Genomic DNA, 20,947 nt, shown 5'->3' on the forward strand with positions numbered 1-20,947 from the left:
ATGGGCAGAGAATTCCAGAGGTTCACCACCCTTTGACTGAAGAAGTTCCTCCTCAACTCTGATCTAAACTGACCTCCCTTATCTTGAGGCTGTGCCCTCTAGCCCTGCTATCCTTTCTAAGTGGGAAGAATCTCTCTACCTCTACCCTAACCATCCCCTTCATTATCTTATACGCCTCTATAAGATCCCCCCTCATCCTTCTAAACTCCAACGTGTACAGACCTAGTCTATTTAGTCTCTCTTCATAGTCCAACCCCCTCATCTCCGGTATCAGCCTAGTGAACCTCCTCTGCACTTCCTCCAAGGCCAATATATCCTTCCGCAAGTGCTGCAAATGTAGACATTAAGCCAAGTCTGAATAATTTTAAACAGTGAACAAATTTCATGTTGACTTTCCAAGCAAGCTGCCTCCTTTCCCATTGTAAGAAATTATGAACATCTTCAAAATTATAAAAACAAAATGCTGGAAATACCTCACAGGTTTGCCAGCATCTGAGAAGATAGAAACCAAGTTCATGTTTTATCTCAATCTTTTATCCAACCCAAAGGGTTAATTGTTTCTCTCTCCAGAGATGCTGTTACAACAACTGCATATTCCCAGCAATTTCTTTTATTTAAGATTTCTAGTATCCACAATATTTTGCTTTTCCGTTTACACAATTTTTTAAATCTGTAATACAGTTGACAATTTTAAAAACATTTATACAAGCCAACTATTATCAACATTAACTGTTCATAGAATCTTATAATCAAAGGTGTAAAAGTGTTCCTGTTTCTGGGTATAGCTTGAATTGTTTATGAGCTCTATATTTTCTTATTTCTGCACATCGTTTGAAGAATTATCTTTTCAGCAATTATTTGGACAAATTAGAAATGGGAAATAAATGCTGGCCTTTCTTCCAGCTAGGCTAACATTCATTAAAGCATATTAAAAAAAACCTTGCACACAGTAAATTGTCAAGTCTTAAAAACCCAGAAGTCTCGAGAGACCACAATGGGAATATCAACATTTTTGCATTGTCAGTATTGCTTTTAAAATTGTAGCATCAGTGCCGATCACAAAGAATACTGCAGGAGATCATGCCAGGCTGCGAGAAGAAATTTTCAGATGGTTTCTCCAACTTAAATTTCTAGCGAAGTTCCAGTATGTTCTTGTATTTTCTCAATTTAATCTTCCTCATCATCAAATATTTCACGTAATTGGAACTCATGTTTTAGTGGCTGATAAAGATCGTCTGCTCCAATCCAATAAACTGGGCTATTCTGTTTCATTAGCCCTGCTTCCAATTCTGGAATTATTCATTCATACAGAAAGTCTATAATACCTATAAAATGTTCAAGTTAAATTTGTACATTTGTAAAAATGTCCAACTTAAATTTGTAGCGAGGTTCCAGTATGTTCTTGTATTTTCTCAATTTAATCTTCCTCATCAAATATTTCACGTAATTGGAACTCATGTTTTAGTGGCTGACAAAGATCATCTGCTCCAATCCAATAAACTGGGTTATTCTGTTTCAATAGCCCTGCTTCCAATTCTGGAATTATTTGTTCATACAGAAAGTCTATAATACCTGTAAAATGTTCAAGTTAGATTTGACTTGCACAACATGGCATTGTTTCAATAATATTTTCTTTTAAAACTATAAACCACATAATTTAATATTTGTGAACATTTCAGTCGTGGGCTTTCACAAAGTATAGATGTTTACCCTCATTGCTTTTATTACATAATTTGCAAAGCAGCACAAGATTGCCATTTCACCAGGGTCTGCATGCAAGACAATGTAACATTTATGCTGTAGTCCTGGATTTGCCAACCATTGTATTTAGAATTCAAATTCAAGGCAAATTAATTATCTATTTTGTACGCCCAACCAAACAAATTCATAAAATGTAAAGCAATCTAGAGGCACATGCGCATTTGGATGTGAACTCTATTTTAACTCATGTGGTCAAGAAACCAATTTGCAATTCCACACAAATTATTTCTTGAAAACTGTTAGCAATGAACTGTTGAATAAATATTAACATGCAGAAGAGCAACACTAGTCAAGATAATGCCTCCCACTTTTTCCAGCAACACAAGAGAAAGTTTCAAATCAGCAAAAGTCTTGAATTCTGATGCAGAATCAGATAAATCAGATTATATGTGCTGCCTTGGAAAGGGTCCAAAGGAGGTTCACAAGAACGATCCCTGGAATGAAGAGCTCGTCGTATGAGAAACGGTTGAGGACTTTGGATCTGTACTCGGAGTTTAGAAGGATGAGGGGGTGGAACTTATTGAAACTTTCAGGACACTACGAGGCCTGGATAGAGTGGATGTGGAAGGATGTTTCCACTAGTAGGAAAAACTAGAACCAGAGGGCACAACCTCAGGCTAAAGGTACGATCTTTTAAAACAGAGATGAGGAGGAATTTCTTCAGCCAGAGAGTGGCAAATGTGTGGAACTCTTTGCTGCAGAAGGCTGTGGAGGCCAGGGTCTTTGCATGTCTTTAAGACAGAGATAGATAGGTTCTTCATTTAATAAAGGGATCAGAGGTTATGGGGAAAAGGCATGAGAATGGGGAAGAGAAAAATATCAGCCATGATTGAATGGCAGAGCAGACAATGGGCTGAGTGGCTTAATTCTGCTCCAATGGCTTATGATCTTAGCAGAATGGAATGTAGGATTCCAAAATTAAGAAAACATGCAATTTTCAGGACTTGCTACTGAGGAGGTTAGGGCATGGTAAGTATTGGTATACAATAGTCACCTTGTGCACAGAGTTGTACTAAAAGTGCAGTAGTATTCACTAAAAGTCATATTTTGGCCCTCAAGAAACACATCTACCTTTATGGCCCACTATCAAACTGTAAACTAACAGTACTTGCTGTTCATTATACTTGCAACAGCTCACAGATTTTTAATGGACCTTTTTTTGCAGCAACTTGCAGTAATTAGTTCAGTGCAGTGCCCTACACAGGAGATCCATGAGCAGGGCAAGCAACAATGACTTGAGTAAACAAGTTTTGTGGGCGTTAAGTGGGTAAGTAATATCACAGTCAGTGTATTTTAATGCCAAATAGAAGACTGTGATACTGGTGTAGTGAAGCTCGTGGAGGAGCAGGTATCTTGGGTGACACTTCCTGATTTGTGTTTTACTGGGTATGTGCAGACAGTGAGAGCTGTTGTTCGATTTACTCAAACATTTTTTTCTCCACAGGATATGGGCATTGCTGGCAAGGCCAGCATTTGCTACCCATCACTATTACCCTTGAATTGATTGGCTTGTTAGGCCATTTCAGACGGCACTCAACCACATTGTTGTGATTCAGGAGTCACCTGTAGTGCCCCTCACCACACGCACATCCCACTGATTCATACTGACTCCAGTTTTGCTCGGGCTCCTTGATGCCATACTTAGTCAAATGTTGCCTTGATGTTCAGGGCAGTTACTCTCAACTGTGGAATTCCGCTACTTTTGTTCTAATTTGAACCAAGGCTGAAATGTCAGGAGCTGAGTTACTCTGGTGGCACGCAAATTAAGTGTCAATGAGCAGGTTATTGCTAAGCAATTGCCGCTTGGTAGCACTACTGATGGCCACTTCCATCACTTATGATCAAGAGTAGACTGATGGGATAGTACTTGACTGCTTTGGATTTGATCTGTTTTTGTGTGTACAGGACATCCCAGGGCAATTTTCCACATTGCTGAGTGGAGGTATGTAATGAATATTGTAGCTATACTGGAACAGCTTGGTTAGGAGCACAACTCTTTATACTGTTGCCAGAATATTGTCAAGGCCCATATAGCCTTTGCTGAAATTTGAACCTTGCATTACAGTTGTGACAATGGTGGGTCTGGGTAAAATGCTCTTTCGGAGAGTCAGTGCAGAATTGATGGGTTGAATGGTCTCCTTCTGTACTGTAGGGATTCTATAAATTTGATGTAAAGCAATTTTTTTTTAAATCAAGATGATTATGTTTTAACACATTGAGGTGTGCAACTGCTAAGTGAATCAACATCATCAGCAATAACAGAAATATTGCAAGAGCCTTTTCAAACCCCAGAAACAATTATGCCAAGGCCAACTGTACCACACAACTAATGTCTTAACCGGAGATCAAGTAACAAGACAGACTGGAGAAAAACTCTGGGACCTATGGCTCAACTACTCCCTGCATTAAGCTGAACCATCAAAAGATCTCCCTCTGTTCTCATAAAGAATGTGAAGTGGAAACATAAGAAGTGATGCTACCAGTAACCATATAAAATTAAAATACTGACCGCCAAAGGATTTGCTGGACCAATTAGGTACATAGCGAGTTTTCAATCTATAGAACATCCGTTGAACAAAGGAAGGAGGGACATCTCTATAAAAACAATAGGGAAATAACCACACAAACTGTTAACCCTGTGAATTTAATTTGTTGTTGAAAAACAGAACTTTATTTCTAATTCCACTGAGAGATTTAGGCAATGTAATTGTGATAATCAAAAAATCATTGAAATAGAAAATAAATTCATATTTTCAACACCTAGAAAACTTTTAAGAGCCAATAATAAGATACTGTAGGCACATCTGACAGGTGAATGCAGTTCACCAGTAACAATAGAATGCCAACAGAATGACAACTATACATTAAAACGGTTGGTCCATCACTGAATGTGACTACATCATAAAACTAGATAATCGGAAGCAATAATAGTAATCTGATGGAATGGATTTAGACAATGTCACAAACAATTGTAGCAACTAATCAAATGCTTTGAAGCATCACCTGGGGTCTCAGATGTGGCACTATGAGATAGGAGTATTACATAATCTGTTAATTAAAAATAATTTACACATCCTCTTAGAAGATTTAAACAGAATAGGCATCACTCCACCGAATAATAAGCCCAGAGTGGAACTTCCACCTATCTGATTCCATTAGGTTTTGGAACCCCAAATCAATTGTGTCCACCCAGAGATGCTATTATGATTATGCTACTACATTACAAAAATGAAAAAGTTAATACTGTTTACCCAATAACGCTGCAAAGATCCTCCCAGTCCACATCACTAACATCATCAACTTTCAACAGGTACAACCTACAAAATATAAAACAGGGTTTTTGCCTCCAATTTTCATTGACAAATCTTTTCCCAAATCTCACATAAAATTAAAATAAAATCCATATACAGAAATAATTATGAATCTAATAAGCCGATTACACCTCATTGACAAGATGAAAAGGATTTTTAACTGCGAGGCTAATAATGTAAAGGTGAAGGTCCTTATCAATTTAATGATTTTTCTCGTTTGCAGTCTGTAGGGAAATTCAACAGCCACCCACCATGGCGAAACATAGAATCACTGGCACCAACTTTTGGACTTCCACATTTAATATACTTCAGGTGTTGTTACAAAAAGAAAAATGCTGCAGCTACTGGAAGGAAAATTGGAATGCAAAATGCTGGAATACTCAGAAGGACTGGCATCATCTGTGACAACAGAAAAACAGTGTGAATGTTTCAGGTCAATGACATTTCATCAGATCCGGGAAAAGTTACAACGCAACAGGTTTTAAGAAAGAATGTTTCGGGTTGATGACCCTTTGTCTGAACTGGAAAAGTTAAAAATGACTAGGCTTTAAACGAGTCTCCACCACATCCCGCACTTATGTTCCCACCCCTTCCCTGAACTATAAAAGGGTTCCCCTTACCATCTGGCATAGTTTAGTTCATAGCCTAAGTCAGAAATTTATGGGTTGAAGTCCCACTCTAGGACTTGAGCACAATAATCAAGACTGACCCAGTCTTGAAGGAATGCTACACTGTTGAAGATGGTGTTCTCTGGATGAAACATTAAAACCAAAGAAACATCTGCCCTTTCAGCTGGAATGTAAAAGATCCCATGACATGTTAACTCTGTTTCTCTCTCCAAAGATGCTGCCTGACCTGCTGCGCATTTCCAGTTTTTAGTCCAGAAGTTGCTATAGTTTCAGAGGAATAATGACAGTAAACACCAACTGTCTCATCATTAATACTGCAAAACGTGGGCTACTTCAACTTCTGCCATTAAATTGGTTACACACTTTATTAGATGATAAGCACTGCACTCTTTATGAACAGCAGTATTGTCTTCAAATTAAATTTGTTACCCTGCGATTTCTTTCACCAGGTATTTAACTCAAAGTGTTCTACTTTTATTGTATGAATGTTTTAATATGAAGCCTTTACTCTACAATATTGTTATCTGTTGCCTCATACTTTCCTTAAACGTACACTTTACCTTTTGATGAGATTGATTTTTAGCTGGTAAGCATTAAATTGTTGTGATTTCATCCCGTTAGACATCTTTTCGGCCAGTATGTACATCCTGTCACAGAATAAGAAGAAACTTAAATTGACTACATTCATTTTGGGATTTTAAAGGCATGATTATTTAAATATCATGATTTAGCAAAGCACACAACCATACTGCACCAAGGCATTTAATCCCAACAGCAAATGATTGGCTTTAGTTGGGTATTTTGGTGAACTAATGCATTAAATACATGACACCAATCCGGCAGGAATTTCTTGTGCAGGAATTTCAGCACACTTCCAAATTCCAGATTCTGAGTCATGTTTTAATGCCATTAAATGTTGACACAGCTGGCTTACTTCCCTTCAAGAACTCCAGGTACACCTCAGGCTCCTTAACAATAGCCTGCCTATATTAGTCTCATTATGTGAATTTGCTTGCAGCCCAGTTCTTAGTTTATAAATGATTTTCAAAATATCGGGTGCATCATAACAATAAAAGATGAGAAACATGCTTGTTCAGTAACCCAAAGGCCATAGCATGTTTTACAACGTTAAAGAAACACGTTGTGGTTGAAATTGTTTGACATTGGTAATTATTCTCAACGTACCTGCGCAAGGATATTTTGGCCCTGGAGGGAGTGCAGAGGAGGTTTACTAGGCTGATACCGGAGTTGAGGGGGTTGAGCTATGAGGAGAGGCTGAATAAACTAGGCTTGTACTCGCTAGAGTTTAGAAGAATGAGGGGAGATCTCATTGAGACGTATAAGATGATGAATGGGATGGATAGGATAGAGGTGGAGAGACTCTTCCCGCTCAAAAAAGACAGTAGGACTAGGGGGCACAGCCTCAAGATAAAGGGGAGGCGGTTTAGAACGGAGTTGAGGAGGAACTTCTTCACTCAAAGGGTGGTGAATCTCTGGAATTCTCTGCCCGTTGAAGTGGTGGCGGCTGCCTCACTAAATATTTTTAAGAAGCGGGTTGATGGGTTCTTGATAAGAGAGGGGATTAAGGGTTATGGGGAGAGGGCGGGAAAGTGGAACTGAGCCACAACAGATCAGCCATGATCTTATTGAATGGCGGGGCAGGCTCGAAGGGCTAGATGGCCTACTCCTGCTCCTATTTCTTATGTTCTTATGTAAAAGATCTTGCAATTGCTCAAAATTAAGAAAGTCCAAATAGTAAAAATTGTATGTTAGAGTAACCGTACATTAACCATACATTAAATGATTATTTGATAATCCAGTTATAAAACAAGTTTTTTTACGCATATAATAGAATTCCACAATTGTTTGTCTGCAATGTGACATTAGAGTAAGTTCAAACTGATACTGACAAACTAAAACAAGGCAATCATGGTCACAAACTCAATTTGTACAATAATGGTTGGAATGCAAGTATTTACAGGTAATCAAGTCTTTACATGTACAGATAATATGAGGGGAGAGAGGGTTAAGCACAGTTAAAGAGGTGTGAATTGTCTCCAGCCAGGACAGTTAGTGAGATTTTGCAAGGCAGACAAGTCATGGGGGTTACAGATAGTATGACATGAATCCAAGATCCTGGTTGAGGTCATCCTCGTGTGTGCGTAACTTGGCTATCAGTTTCTGCTCAGCGATTCTGCATCGTGAAGGCCGCCTTGGAGAATGCTTACCTGAAGATCAGAGGCTGAATGCCTGTGACTGCTGAAGTGTTCCTGACAAGAAGGGAAGATGAACATCTCGCCAAGGCCATCCCCACTTCTTGCCTTCAAACAACCGCACAACCTCAAACAGACCACTGTCTGCAGCAAACTACGCAGCCTTGAGAACAGTGACCAGGACACCACACAACCCTGCCAAAGCAACCTCTGCAAGATGTGCCAGATCGTCAACACGAATGCCATCATGTCACATGAGAACGCCTTCCACCAGGTACACAGTACATACTCTTGCGACTCGGCCAATGTTGTCTACCTAATATGCTGCAGGAAAGGATGTCCCGAGGCATAGTACATTGGCGAGACCATGCAGATGCTACAACAAGGAATGAATGAACACCGCTTGACAATCACCAGGCAGAAGTATTCCTTTCCTGTTTGGGAATACTTCAGGAGTCACAGGCATTCCTTCGGGTAAGCATTCTCCGAGGCCTTCACAATACATGACAACGCAGAATCACTGAGCAAAAACAGATCTTTTTTTATTTTAAACTTTATTCCAATCCAATCCAATCAAATCAAATCCAATTCAGACTCCCTACAAGTTGAGACATTCCCGATCCACGTTAACAAGACAGAGCTCTCACCACCTGTCCTGGGCTTGATCTACATGATCCAAGCTGATTGGAGTAGGTGTGGCTCCTCCTCCAAGGCTTGATCTTATTTGCATCTTAGCCAAAAGGCCGAGATGCTGCTTTAAAAAATTGCTTCAAATGAAGCTGAAATGTAACCTAATGATTTCAACCAAGTGCAGCATGTCAATACTATACTTGATCTTAGCCAAAAGGCCGAGAAGCGAAAACAGATAGCCAAGTTCTGCGCACAAGGACGGCCTCAACCGGGATTTTCGGTTCACGTCACACTATTTATAACCCCCACGACTTTCCTGGGCTTGCAAAATCTCACTGACAGTCCTGGCTGGAGACAATTCACACCTCTTTAAACTGTGCTTAACCCTCTCTCTGCTCACATTGTCTGTAATTGTAAAGACTCGATTCCCTGTAAAGACTCACATTCCAACCATTATCTTGTAAATTGAGTTTGTGTCAATGTATGCCCTATTTGTGAACACAACTCTTCACTCACCTGAAGAAGTAGCACGATCCGAAAGCTTATGCTACCAAATAAACCTGTTGGACTTTAACCTGGTGTTGTGAAACTTCTTACTGTGCTTACCCCAGTCCGGCATCTCCACATCAAAACTAAAACAAATCATAAATGACAAAGTGCTTCTACTTGTGACTTGTTATGCTGTCTATAGACAGCCTTATATTCAACATCACAAAATGGACAACTGACAGATGGAACAGGCAAAGAGTTTCTCTGTCATAATAGTGTAATTTCCAGCAGGAGGGGTTTAAAGTCTGCAGAAGTGCAAAGAATTCTCAAGTTCACCTTGTACTTCATTGGAAAGGAAGTTAATGTAACTTTTATTATGTTACAGACAGGAGAGGTTCTTTAAACAATTTAAATTTCCCTTCTCACCATCTGTTCATAAGCAGAAAGGTGTACGTGATTTGTGTTAGCAAAACAAAAATAGTTTTAAGGATTTATACTTGTATTGGTAAACATTAGAGATAAGGAATAGCATTATTTCTATTCATATGTGCACTTAATTTAATGTTTGGACAAAGGCTGTTGCCTCATATCTCCAGGGACCTGGATTTGATTCAGGCCTTGGGTGACTGTCCGTGCGGAGCTTGCATGTTCTTCCTGTGTCTGCATGGGTTTCCTCTCGCAATCCAAAGATGTGCAGGTTCCAGTTAAGCAAACTAGAGAAATGAAGAGAAGTTTCTCAAGAAGTGTGGAGTTAACAGAACAGAGTTAACTGGGAACCAGAACAGATTCCTGTTCAGTAAAGTCAGGGTTGAAAGGGCATTGGATTTTGAGAGGCCAGAAATATATCATAGAATCTTACAGTGCAGAAAGAGGCCATTCAGCCTATTGAGTCTGCACCGACCACAATCCTACCCAGGCCCTATCCTCATAACTCCATGCATGTACCCTAGCTAGTCCCCGACACTAAAGGGCAATTTGACATAGCCAAACCACCTAACCTGCATATCTTTGGACTGTGGAAGGAAACCGGAGCACCCGGAGGAAACCCACACAGACATGGGGAGAATGTGCAGACTGTGCACAGACAGTCATCCAAGCTTGGGATCAAACCTCGTCCCTGGCATTTTGAGGCAGCAGTGGTAACCACTTTGCCACCACTGTGCCGCTTCTTGGACCCATTCAAGCCAATTTTTGTTGTCTTGTCTCAATCAGTTGGAAATGGCTCAAAACTGATGCGAATCTCTCAAGAGTGGTAATGGCTTAATGAGAACTTTCTATGACTTGAGCTCGAAATGACCACATATGTCCTAGTAACATTTTCATGGCCCAAACTCCATGTGGAATGTCTCATCTTGTCAGCTTGGATCTTGTTAGAGTCATAGAGGTTTACAGGATTACAGGTTCTTCAGCCCAACTTGTCCATGCTGCCTTTTTTTCAAAAAAACGACTAAGCTAGTCCAAACTGCTTGCGTTTGGCCTACATCCCTCGATAGCCATCTTAGTAACTATCTAAACACTTTTTAAAAGACAAAATTGTACATACCTCTACTACTAACTCTGACAGCTTGTTCCAGATTCTTACTACCTTCTGTGTGAAAAAGGGTCTCTGGACCCTTTTGCATTTCTCCTCTCTCTAGGTTTAGATTCCCCTACCTTTTGGAAAAGACACTGACTATCTAGCTGATCTGTGCCCTCATTATTTTACAGACCTCTATAAGATCACCCCTCAGCCTCCTACACTCCAGAGAAAAAAGTCCCAGTCCATCCAACCTCTCCTTATAACTCAAACATCAAGTCCTGATGGCATCCTAGTAAATCTTTTCTGCACTCTTTCTAGTTTAATAATATGCTTTCTATAATATAGTGATCAGAACTGTCCACAGTATTCCAAGTGTGGCTTCACCAATGTCTTGTACAACTTCAACAAGACTTTCCAACTCTTGTATTCAATGTTCTGAAGTGCTATCGTTTAGGGGAAATTACTACAGATTGGGAGTTATTATTTTAAATAATTTTGGGAATCGGTGGCTGGACCTCAGAGTTTGTGTAAAAGCTTTTAAGGCAAAGCAAACCTGAAGGAAGGAAGAGTTGTAAAACCTGAAAGCAAAACTTTGATGGAAGTAACAGGAGGAAAAGCATAATTTTGAAGAAAATTTTAAAGTGTGACTTTTGAAAACGGAATTTGAAATCAGTTGTGCAGAAGCCAGAGTTCAGTGAGACAAGGTGGCTCACAGTACGATGTTCACCATGGTATCACAGTGGTTAGCACCGCCACCTCACAGCACCAGGAATCCAGTTTTGATTCCAGCCTTAGGTGACTGTGTAGTTTGTACACTCTCACAGTGTGTGCGGGTTTTCTCCAGATGCTACAGTTTCCTCCCAGTGTCCAAATATGTGCAGGTTAGGTTGCTTGGCCATGCTAAATTTTGCCTTAATGCCCCAAGATGTGCAGGTTAGGGGGATTAGTAGGGTAACAGGCATAGGGCTGAAGGGCCAAATGGCCTCCTTCTGCACTGTAGTGATTCTGTTCTGTGATTTTTGAAGAGAAACCAGACATTCACTTGGACTTAGACAGGACTGAATCTTAAAACAATTGTGCACCTAAAATGTACTGTGTGTTTTTGTGAGACCAATGTAGCTTAATATACACTTTGTAATTTTTGTTAATTTTAAAATCTGTGTGTAATTGCTAAAGGGTGGGGGGGAAGAGAGTAAAGGGTCATTGCATCATAATCCATTTTGTCATATTCTTGTTGTTAAAATCAATTAGCAGTCCTGTGACCCTGTTCTTCCATATTTTATAATAAGAAAAGTTATGTTTAATTGAGCCAGGATTCCATTCTGGGATCTTCCTGTCCAGTTATAACACCAACGGGGATTATAATATTTTGCTTCCCTTCCCTTTATAAGCAGTGGTACTTTTGTTTTTTGGTGCGATCTGATTTCTATTACTAATGCCACAGCAAACTCAGAGTCACTTTACTTTTCCAGTAAAGTTCACTTCCATAATGAGATAAGCACATGGACATAAATCAGTCTTGTAGTTTCAAAAAATCATTAGTTTTATTGTGACTATCATTTTGTAGTTTGAATTAATATGTTCTAAAGCATTTTCTGCTAAAATTGATATTTTAATATAAGCTAAACCAATATTACTGGAAACCAGCCAGATTAAATATGTAGACAGTCTTAATTGTGAGACAATTAAAGAATAAGTAATTCATTCGACCATAAGACACGGGAGCAGAATTAGATCACTGGCCCCAGCAAGTCTGCTCCGCCATTCAATCATGGCTGATATTTTTTTCCTCTTTCCCATTCTCCTGCCTTTTCCACATAACCCCTGATCCCCTTATTAATCAACAACCTACCTATCTCTGTCTTAGAGACACTCTGGCCTCCACAGCTTTCTGCAGCAAAGAGTTCCACAGATTCACCACTCTCTGGCTGAAGAAATTCCTCCTCGTCTCTGTTTTAAAGAAGCATCCCTTCAGCCTGAAGTAGTGCCCTCTGGTTCTAGTTTTTCCTACTAGTGGAAACATCCTCTCCGCATCCACTCTTTCCAGGCCTCGCAGTATCCTGTAAGTTTCAATAAGATTACCCCCCCACCCCATCATTTTAAACTCCAATGAGTACAGACCCAGAGTCCTCAACCATTCCTCATACAACAAACTCTTTATTCCAGGGATCATTCTTGTGAAGCTCCTCTGGACCCTTTCTAAAGCCAGCACATCCTTCCTTAGATATGGGGCCCCAAACTGCTCGCAATTCTCCAAATGGGGTTTGACCAGAGCCTGATACAGCCTTAGAAGTACATCCCTGCTTTCAACATGAATGCTAACATTGCATTTGCCTTCCTAACCGTCGACTGAACCTGCACGTTAACCGTAAGAGAACGTTGATAGATAATTAGATATGTGAATAGATCTTGATAGATTAATAGATGTTAGGCTGGAAATATAGACACAAATTATTATGAATATATTAACAGTTGATTATTAATACAGACATTTAAATTGTTCTTCTGTAGTCTCAGGCCACAGAATTAAAAGAGTTAACATGACTTGTTAACCTTGATTAAGAGGACAGAATTGGCCCTTGTTTAAGGAGACTCAACTCCAAATGATAGACAACTGTGTTAACAAATTATTGGTTGACACTCAGCCTACCTCATACAATCCCTCCAGTGCAGAAGGAGGCCATTTGGCCCATCAAGCCTGCACTGACAACAATCCCACCCAGGCCCAACCCCTTAACCCTCACATATTTACCCTGTTAATTCCCCCGACACTAAGAGGCAATTTAGCATGACCAATCCACCTAACCCACACATCTTTGGACTGTGGGAGGAAACCAGAGCACTCGGAGGAAACCCATGCAGACACAAGGAGAATGTGCAAACTCCACAGAGGACTGGAATTGATCCCGGGTTCCTAGCGCTGAGAGGCAGCAGTGCTACCCACTGTGCCACCATGCTAACCTCAAATTAAAGAGATATAAGAACAAAGAACCCTTCGGCCCTCCAAGCCTGCACCAACCATGCTGCCCAACTGAACTAAAATCCCCCTACCCTTCCAGAAACCATATCCTTCTATTCCCATCCTACTCATGTTCTTGTCAAGACACCCCTTAAAAATCACTACCGTATCCACTTCCACTACCTCCAACAAGTTCCAGGCACCCATTACTCTAGTTGTAAAAAAATTGCCTCATACATCTCCTTTAAACCTTGCCCCTTGCACCTTAAACCTAAGCCCCTAGTAATTGACTCTTCCACCCTGGGAAAAAGCTTCTGACTATCCACTCTGTCCATGCCTCTCGTCTTGTAGACTTCTGTGAGGTCGCCCCTCAACCTCCGTCGTTCCAGTGAGAACGCATCAAGTTTCTCCAACCTCTCCTCATAGCTAATGCCTTCCATACCAGGCAACATCCTGGTAAATCTTTTCTGTACCCTCTCCAAAGCCTCCATATCCTTCGGTAGTGCGGCGATCAGAATATTCCAAGTGCAGCCGAACTAAGGTTCTATAAAGTTGTAACTCGACTTGCCAATTTTTAAACTCAATGCCCCGGCCGATGAAGGTAAGCATGCCGTGTGCCTTCTTGACTACCTTCTCCACCTGCATTGCCACTTTCAACGGCCTGTGTACCTGTACACCTAGATCTCTTTGCCTATCAATATTCTTAAAGGTTCTGCCATTTACTGTATATTTCCTTTCTGTATTAGACATTCCAAAATGCTTTACTTCACATTTGTCCAGGTTAAACTCCATCTGCCATCTCTCCACCCAAATCTCCAACTGATCTATGTCCTGTGTATTCTCTGATGGTCCTCATCGCTATCCACAAATCCACCAACCTTCGATTTGTCGGCAAACTTACGAATCAATCCAGTTACATTTTCCTCCAAATCATTTATACATATTACAAACAGCAAAGGTCCCAGCACTGATCCTTGAGAACGCTACTTGTCACAGCCCTCTACTTGGAACTGTTCCACTGCTACCCTCTATCTTCTCTGGCCGAGTAAGAAGTTTCACAACACCAGATTAAAGTCCAACAGGTTTATTTGATAGCAAAAGCCATTAGCTTTTGGAGCACTGCTTCTTCATCAGGTGAGTGGCAGTTTCGAAACCACCTTATGACCTCACCTCTGATCCCATGCGACTTCTCCTGCTGCACCATGAGGGACCTGGTCAAAGGCCTTACTGAAGTCCAATATAGTTTAAGAAAAAGCATGGTTTTAAAGCTAATGACATATGTCATTAACTAACATATTAATCGGCTAATTCTTATTTAATTATTGACAAGTCATAGAACAATTGGCTAAGGTGGGCTTTCAATATTTTACGGTATGAGGTCTTGATAAGTCATTTTGAAATATAGGATGAAGCGTTTATGGAGAACGGTAGGGAGAGAAGCATTTATGGAGAGCTGTTATCAATGATTTTTGGAGTCATCACTTCATGACTTGGTTTGGAAGAATGCTGAGAAGTTTGTTCAATTGTTAAAGTTAAGCTTTGTTAATTACTGCTAATTGCTGTTAATTGACATTGCATTTTATCTTTCTGACTGGTTACCTTTTTGGCGGTTAATAAACTTTCTGAAACCTGGAAATGTTCTTTCTTGCCATGGTTAAGTCTCTAGAACTTGGTGTAATTTACAATTAGGGGTGTAAACAAATGATTCCCATAAAGCCTCGTTTATAGAAATCAAAAAATCTTGTAGACGGTACAGTTCAGAGATTCCAGCAGAAACAGGGGTCAAGCACTCAAACCTGGACAGAGCCACTTTTCTGAGCTGGAAAGATAGTAGACTGCCTTGCAGTCCAGCAACATAATGTAACTGGCTCTCCCAGCTAGGGGAGTCACATCACATAACTCCCACATTTTCAGTTGGATTTTGACATTGGGTGTATATTCCTTTGTCTGGGATTCTTTGAAAGGAAGATTCCAGGGTTTTGTCCTAGCAGACCACTCAGCTTATGAAATGGAGATGGCTGTTATATAGCTCCCACTGAATTATGTCTTTGCTGCACACGGTCATTACAGTATTGATAAAGATAACGAGGCACAAATTCTTTTCATGCTCTTTTGTTCAAAGGTTACAGCCAGATATGGCTTCAGTCATCTTAAAAGGTCATTTTTTTTAAGGTAGAGAAATTAGTTACAGAGTAATATATATTATGAAAAAATAGTATGAGATCTTAGTCGCACTATAACAACTATATTGCTTCCAAACCTTAAAAAGATGAAACTCTTCACTCTCAATCATTATTGGCTCACCATTTCTGCCTGCACTGCGTCCAATTTCTGTGCTCCATTTGGTCTGCAACTGCAGTCCAAGGAATTTCTTTGTATAGTTGTTCACGAAGGATTGGAAGATAACTGTTCGTATTTAAAGTTGTGTTTGTTAGATCGTGGGATGTTTCTCGTATCTTATTTTTCATAACCTCCTCCATTATCTTTATTAATGCCTTCTCCTCCTCCTCACTCCAGGGTCCAAAATTAATTGCTGTTTAAAAAGAAAATCCATTTTAGGGAATTTTATTTTTGAGCATAATGTGTTTATCCAACAAGAAACTAGACAACAAAAATTTAAATTGATCAAATATGATTTAGTACTGTAGTTACACTGCTGAATTTGTGCATATATATAGCACAAGAACACTTCCTATAAAAGTAAAATAAATTTTTAGATGCTTTACCATTTCCGAACAAAAACTTCCACTTAAATATGTACTTTTAAAACATAGTAAGATGTTCTAAGGTGTTTCAAAGCAACATTATTAAAGAAAATTTGACACCAAGCCACATAAGCACTTAGTAAGCTGGATGACCAAAGGTTTGCTAGAAAAGGTTGGCTATAAGATGGTATCCTAAGGATGTATCTTAAAACAGTAAAAAGAGCTAGAGAGGTGACTAGGTTTAGGGTGAGAATTCTAGAGCTTAAGGTCTTGGCAGCTGAGGACAAGGCTACCAGTGGTGCAGTGATAAAATTCAGAGATGCTCATGGGTCAAAATTGTGCAGATATCTCAGTGGGTTGTAGGACTGGAACAGGTTACAAAGCTAGGGTGGATTGAGACCACTGAGGGATTTTGAAATCGAGGTGTTGCTTAACCTTGAATATAATTCAGCGAGCACAGGTGTGATGGGTGAAGGGCATAAGAACATAAGAAATAGGAGCAGGAGTAGGCCATCTAGCCCTTCGTGCCTGCCCTGCCATTCAATAAGATCATGGCTGATCTGTCGTGTCTCAGTTCCACATTCCTGCCCTCTCCCCATAACCCTTAATCCCCTTGCCTATCAAAAACCTATCAACCCGCGTCTTAAATATATTTAGCGAGGCAGCCTCCACCACTTCAACGGGCAGAGAATTCCAGAGATTCACCACCCTTTGAGTGAAGAAGTTCCTCCTCAACTCTGTTCTAAACCGCCCCCCCTTTATCTTGAGGCTTTGCCCTCTAGTCCTACTGTCCTTTCTGAGCGGGAAGAGCCTCTCCACCTCTATCCTATCCATCCCATTCATCATCTTATATGTCTCAATGAGATCTCCCCTCATTCTTCTATACTCTAACGAGTACAAGCCTAGTTTATTCAGCCTCTCCTCATAGTTCAACCAAACTTTGTGTAAGTTAAGACACAGGTAGCAGAGTTTTAAAATTATTTCAAATTTACAGTGGCAGATAATGGGGGAGGTGGGGGGTATTGAAAGAGTCAAGTAAACAGGTCACAAAGACACAGATGAAAGTTTCAGCAAATGTGCAGAGGTAGGAACAGAGTTGACTGAAGTTACAGAGATGGAATTAAACAGTCTTAATGCAGCTATGTGGTCAGAAACTCATCTTTTGGTCAAGTATGACTCTAAAGCTATGCACAGTCTGGTTTGGTCTCAGACAGTTGTCAGGCAAAGGAATGGAATCAGTGTCTAAGCAACTGAGTTTGTGGTGGAACTCAGTTTGTGGTGGAACAGAAGACAATTGCTCCAATCCTCCCAATATTTAGTAGGAGGAAATTTATGTTCATCCAGGACAGGCTGTGCTATACAGTGCAACAATCATGAGACGTTAAGACGGGTTATGTGTGTGGGGCCGGGATGGATGGGTGGATGGGTGGGTGGGGTGGTGGTGGTGGTGGTGATAAATTTGAGCTGGTTGCCATCAGGATACTGTGGAAACGAATGGTGTGATCGGGCAGGTATTTCTAAGGGCGAACTGTCAGTATTTACTGTCATTTCTCTTCTAAATCTGACTGCAACTTCAGTATTTAATACAAGAACACACTAGTGAGGAAATCCTGATTCACTGCTAGATGAGTCTGTGCTGTTGATCCCTCCCCAGAACCAGCAATCAATGAAATCAGTTGCTATAGTGACAAGGTTCCTTTTCTACTCTCCCATTGTTGTCGGAAACTCCAGAAACCCCATAAAATATTACACCACATTAGGTGTGATGGGATTTCTAACAGTAATCTGAGTAACAACCATATGGATTTGGCCATGCAAATATAATTTTATTTTTGTGGAGTGTTGTTAAATGTCACCATTAAGGTTAAATACTACATTTTTAATCTAACTTTTTAAAATAATTTTCAAGTTTCTTCTGTGATATTTCAGCTTCTATCTTTACCTCTTGTGTATATCCAAATATTTATTTTACTCGGTAAATTTGAAAATAAAACAAATGTGGTGTTACTGCTCTTCATTAAGTGGTTGCCTGCTTGTTAGAATCCTTCAATACGAATGGCTGCTTGGACAGCTTAGTGGTAGCAACGCAGCACCACCCTGAAAATCCTCATTATAGAATGCTACAATTTACTACATCGCAAATGGTAAAGTACTTGTCACAGAGATTGCTAGACTTCTCAGCATGTTTATCATTGCGGTCAGTGGGGAGCACCTTTGTTTTACTGCTGATTGCAAGATCTGTTTAGATTTTTAAAATTCCAGATATCAGATCAGCTTTTAGGTTGACCAGAATTATTGATATAATACATCATGTACCACAAAACATTTCCTATTTATTGTATTCCTATTAATTACAAAGCTACTGTAGGTTGGATATCTACAAATTTAACTTCATGAAGGGGGAAAAGAATGAACATTAATAACTTAACTTACAGTTCTTCAATGTTTTTGCTCGACCCATAACAGATACGTCAGTACGGTCCATGAGTTCAGCAATCTTCTGCCACTGATTTCCATGCACAATTTGCAAATGTTGCAGTTTCTTCAGTTCTTCATCCGTGTATCTGATAGGAACACATCTGTAGTTAATATCAGGTGAATATAACAAATAGACATTGGACTAGGCAATTCAACTCCTGAAGCCTGCTCTGTCAATCAATAAAATCATGGCTGACCTGGTGTGACCTTAACTCCATTTTCCTGTCTATCCCCCATAACCCTTGACTCACTGGTCAATCAAAAATCTACGTAACTCAACTTTGACTAAATTCAATGATCCAGACTCTATTTCTCACCAGGGAAAAGAATTCCAAACTCTTACTGTCCTCTGAGAAAAGAAATTCCTCCGCATCTGTTTTAAAATAGGAGACACCTTATTTTGAAACTACATCCCTTCTATATTTACACTGTCAAGCCCCGTAGGGGTCTTGCACGTCTCAATAAGATCACCTAGTGTCCCAAGTAGGCTTACATTAACACTGCAAATGAAGTTACTGCGAAAATCCCCTAGTCGCCATACTCCGGCGCTTGTCCGGGTACACTGAAAGAGAATCTAGCACAACCAATGCAGACTGTGGGAGAAAACCATAACACCCAGAAGAAACCCACACAAACACGAGGAGAACATACGAACTCCACACAAACAGTGACCCAAGCCAGGAATCGAACGCGGGTACCTGGCATGTGAGGCAGCAGTGCTAACCACTGTGCCGCCCCATTGTATCAGCCAACATACTCTACCTTTCCTCATAAGACAACTGTTCCATCCATCAGGAGTAGAAGGGGACAAAATTAGCAGAAAAAAAACTTTGGACTGCTAGCACATGATCGAGCATGGGGATCATCAGCAACACAAGATTCAAAGACAGGAGAATTTAATTGAATGGAAACACCAGTACAATGTGCCATTAAAGGACACAACATTCACACCGATGATCAGACACAAAAAGAGAAACATGAAACTTTGAAACAAACGCTGAAACTTCACCACCATCCTCAACTAAAATAATTCTAAATACAACCAGCCCAGAGTTAAATTTTATAACCTTTAATATTTTTTGTTTTTGCAGGTGCTGATTATCATTGACAAAGAACATCAACTACTCAAATAATTAAACACTAAATGTAAAACAAACGACTGGTATGACACACATTCCAGGTTAACTCACCTGCCTTTACATCGTTTAGGATCATACATTTTCTTAGCTCGCTGATAAACACATTTCCACGGCCTTGCAATGCCTTCGGCTGTAAAGAGAGGTTTCAAATATGTAACATTAGCTTTGGATGAAAGGAAGGGCAAGTCCTGAGATAATGGAGTTATCTTATGAGGAAAGGTCAGATTAGGTTAGGCCTGTATCCACTGGAGTTTAGAAAAATGAAGAGTGATCTTATTGTCATGTACAAGACGACCCTGGGGAGAATTGGCAGGGTGGATGCTGAGAAGATGTTTCCCCTTGTGGGAGAAAGTAGAACTAGGGGATATCCTTTTAAAAATAAGGGGTCACCAATTCAAAATGGAGATGGAAAGAATACCTTTTTCCTCTCAGAGGGCATTGGTCTGCGAAGGCAGAGTCACTGAACATTTTTGAGGGTGAAGGAACATTCTTGATTGACAAGGGGGTCAAAGGTATGGGGATAGGAAGGAAAGGAAAGTTGAGGCCACAATTAGATCAGCCATAATCTTATCAAATGCTGGAGAAAGCTCAAGGGACCAAATGGCCAACTCCTGCTCCTGATTCATAAGTCAAATGGAGCAAAATGTTCCTAGTGAACAGGTATAAAGAAAAAAATGTACATATTACAAGGAATAACAGATCAATGCAAAGTCCAGCAGGATTCAATTAGTATAAATATTCGATGCATTGTTTGATGTTATGCAAAACTCAAAATTATGAGATACACCCCTGCTACGTAGAATTACACTGGCATAAAAATGAAACTAAAACAGAAATACCTAGTCTGCAGCAGAATAAATTGCTCTGTTTCAGTTGTTTCATTCTTATCATCTCGTGATCAGACTCAGGAACGTGAAAAAACTCCCATTCATTCTGAACTCCAGTTAACTGCATTAATTGGTTTAGGTTTTCCTGTAACTGCATGTTTTCTGCCTCGGTAAACCTGCCTTGTCGGATTGGAATTCCTACACAAGGGAGAAATATTACAGCAATTACCAGAATCCACTTTAAGAAAAACCTTGCAAAAAGAGTTCTGTTTATTTTTAATTCACTT

The 20,947-nt window shown here is 40.0% G+C and overlaps 1 protein-coding gene and 1 non-coding gene across 3 annotated transcripts in view; both read right to left on the minus strand.

Annotated features, from left to right (window-relative positions):
* Nucleotides 1–440: 440 nt before the first annotated feature.
* LOC145358209 (uncharacterized) overlaps nt 441–20,947 on the minus strand; it is a 33,088-nt gene continuing 12,581 nt past the window's right edge. For both annotated transcript variants that reach the window (XM_080212019.1, XM_080212018.1), the window contains exons 3-10: nt 20,673–20,858; nt 19,885–19,963; nt 18,650–18,780; nt 15,816–16,044; nt 6,262–6,348; nt 5,013–5,078; nt 4,271–4,356; nt 441–1,572 (exon numbers count right to left, since the gene is read on the minus strand). In XM_080212019.1, coding sequence (XP_080068145.1) covers nt 1,418–1,572; nt 4,271–4,356; nt 5,013–5,078; nt 6,262–6,348; nt 15,816–16,044; nt 18,650–18,780; nt 19,885–19,963; nt 20,673–20,858 — 1,019 coding nt within the window. In that variant the 3' untranslated portion in view covers nt 441–1,417. The remainder of the gene's footprint in view (nt 1,573–4,270; nt 4,357–5,012; nt 5,079–6,261; nt 6,349–15,815; nt 16,045–18,649; nt 18,781–19,884; nt 19,964–20,672; nt 20,859–20,947) is intronic.
* LOC145358454 (U2 spliceosomal RNA) lies at nt 8,576–8,774 on the minus strand. Its single transcript, XR_013889478.1, has one exon. It is a non-coding gene; the product is annotated as a U2 spliceosomal RNA (small nuclear RNA).

The sequence above is a fragment of the Carcharhinus amblyrhynchos genome, chromosome 25 (genome assembly GCF_965287045.1).
Source record: "Carcharhinus amblyrhynchos chromosome 25, sCarAmb.v2.hapA, whole genome shotgun sequence".
Classification (NCBI taxonomy): Eukaryota; Metazoa; Chordata; class Chondrichthyes; order Carcharhiniformes; family Carcharhinidae; genus Carcharhinus; species Carcharhinus amblyrhynchos.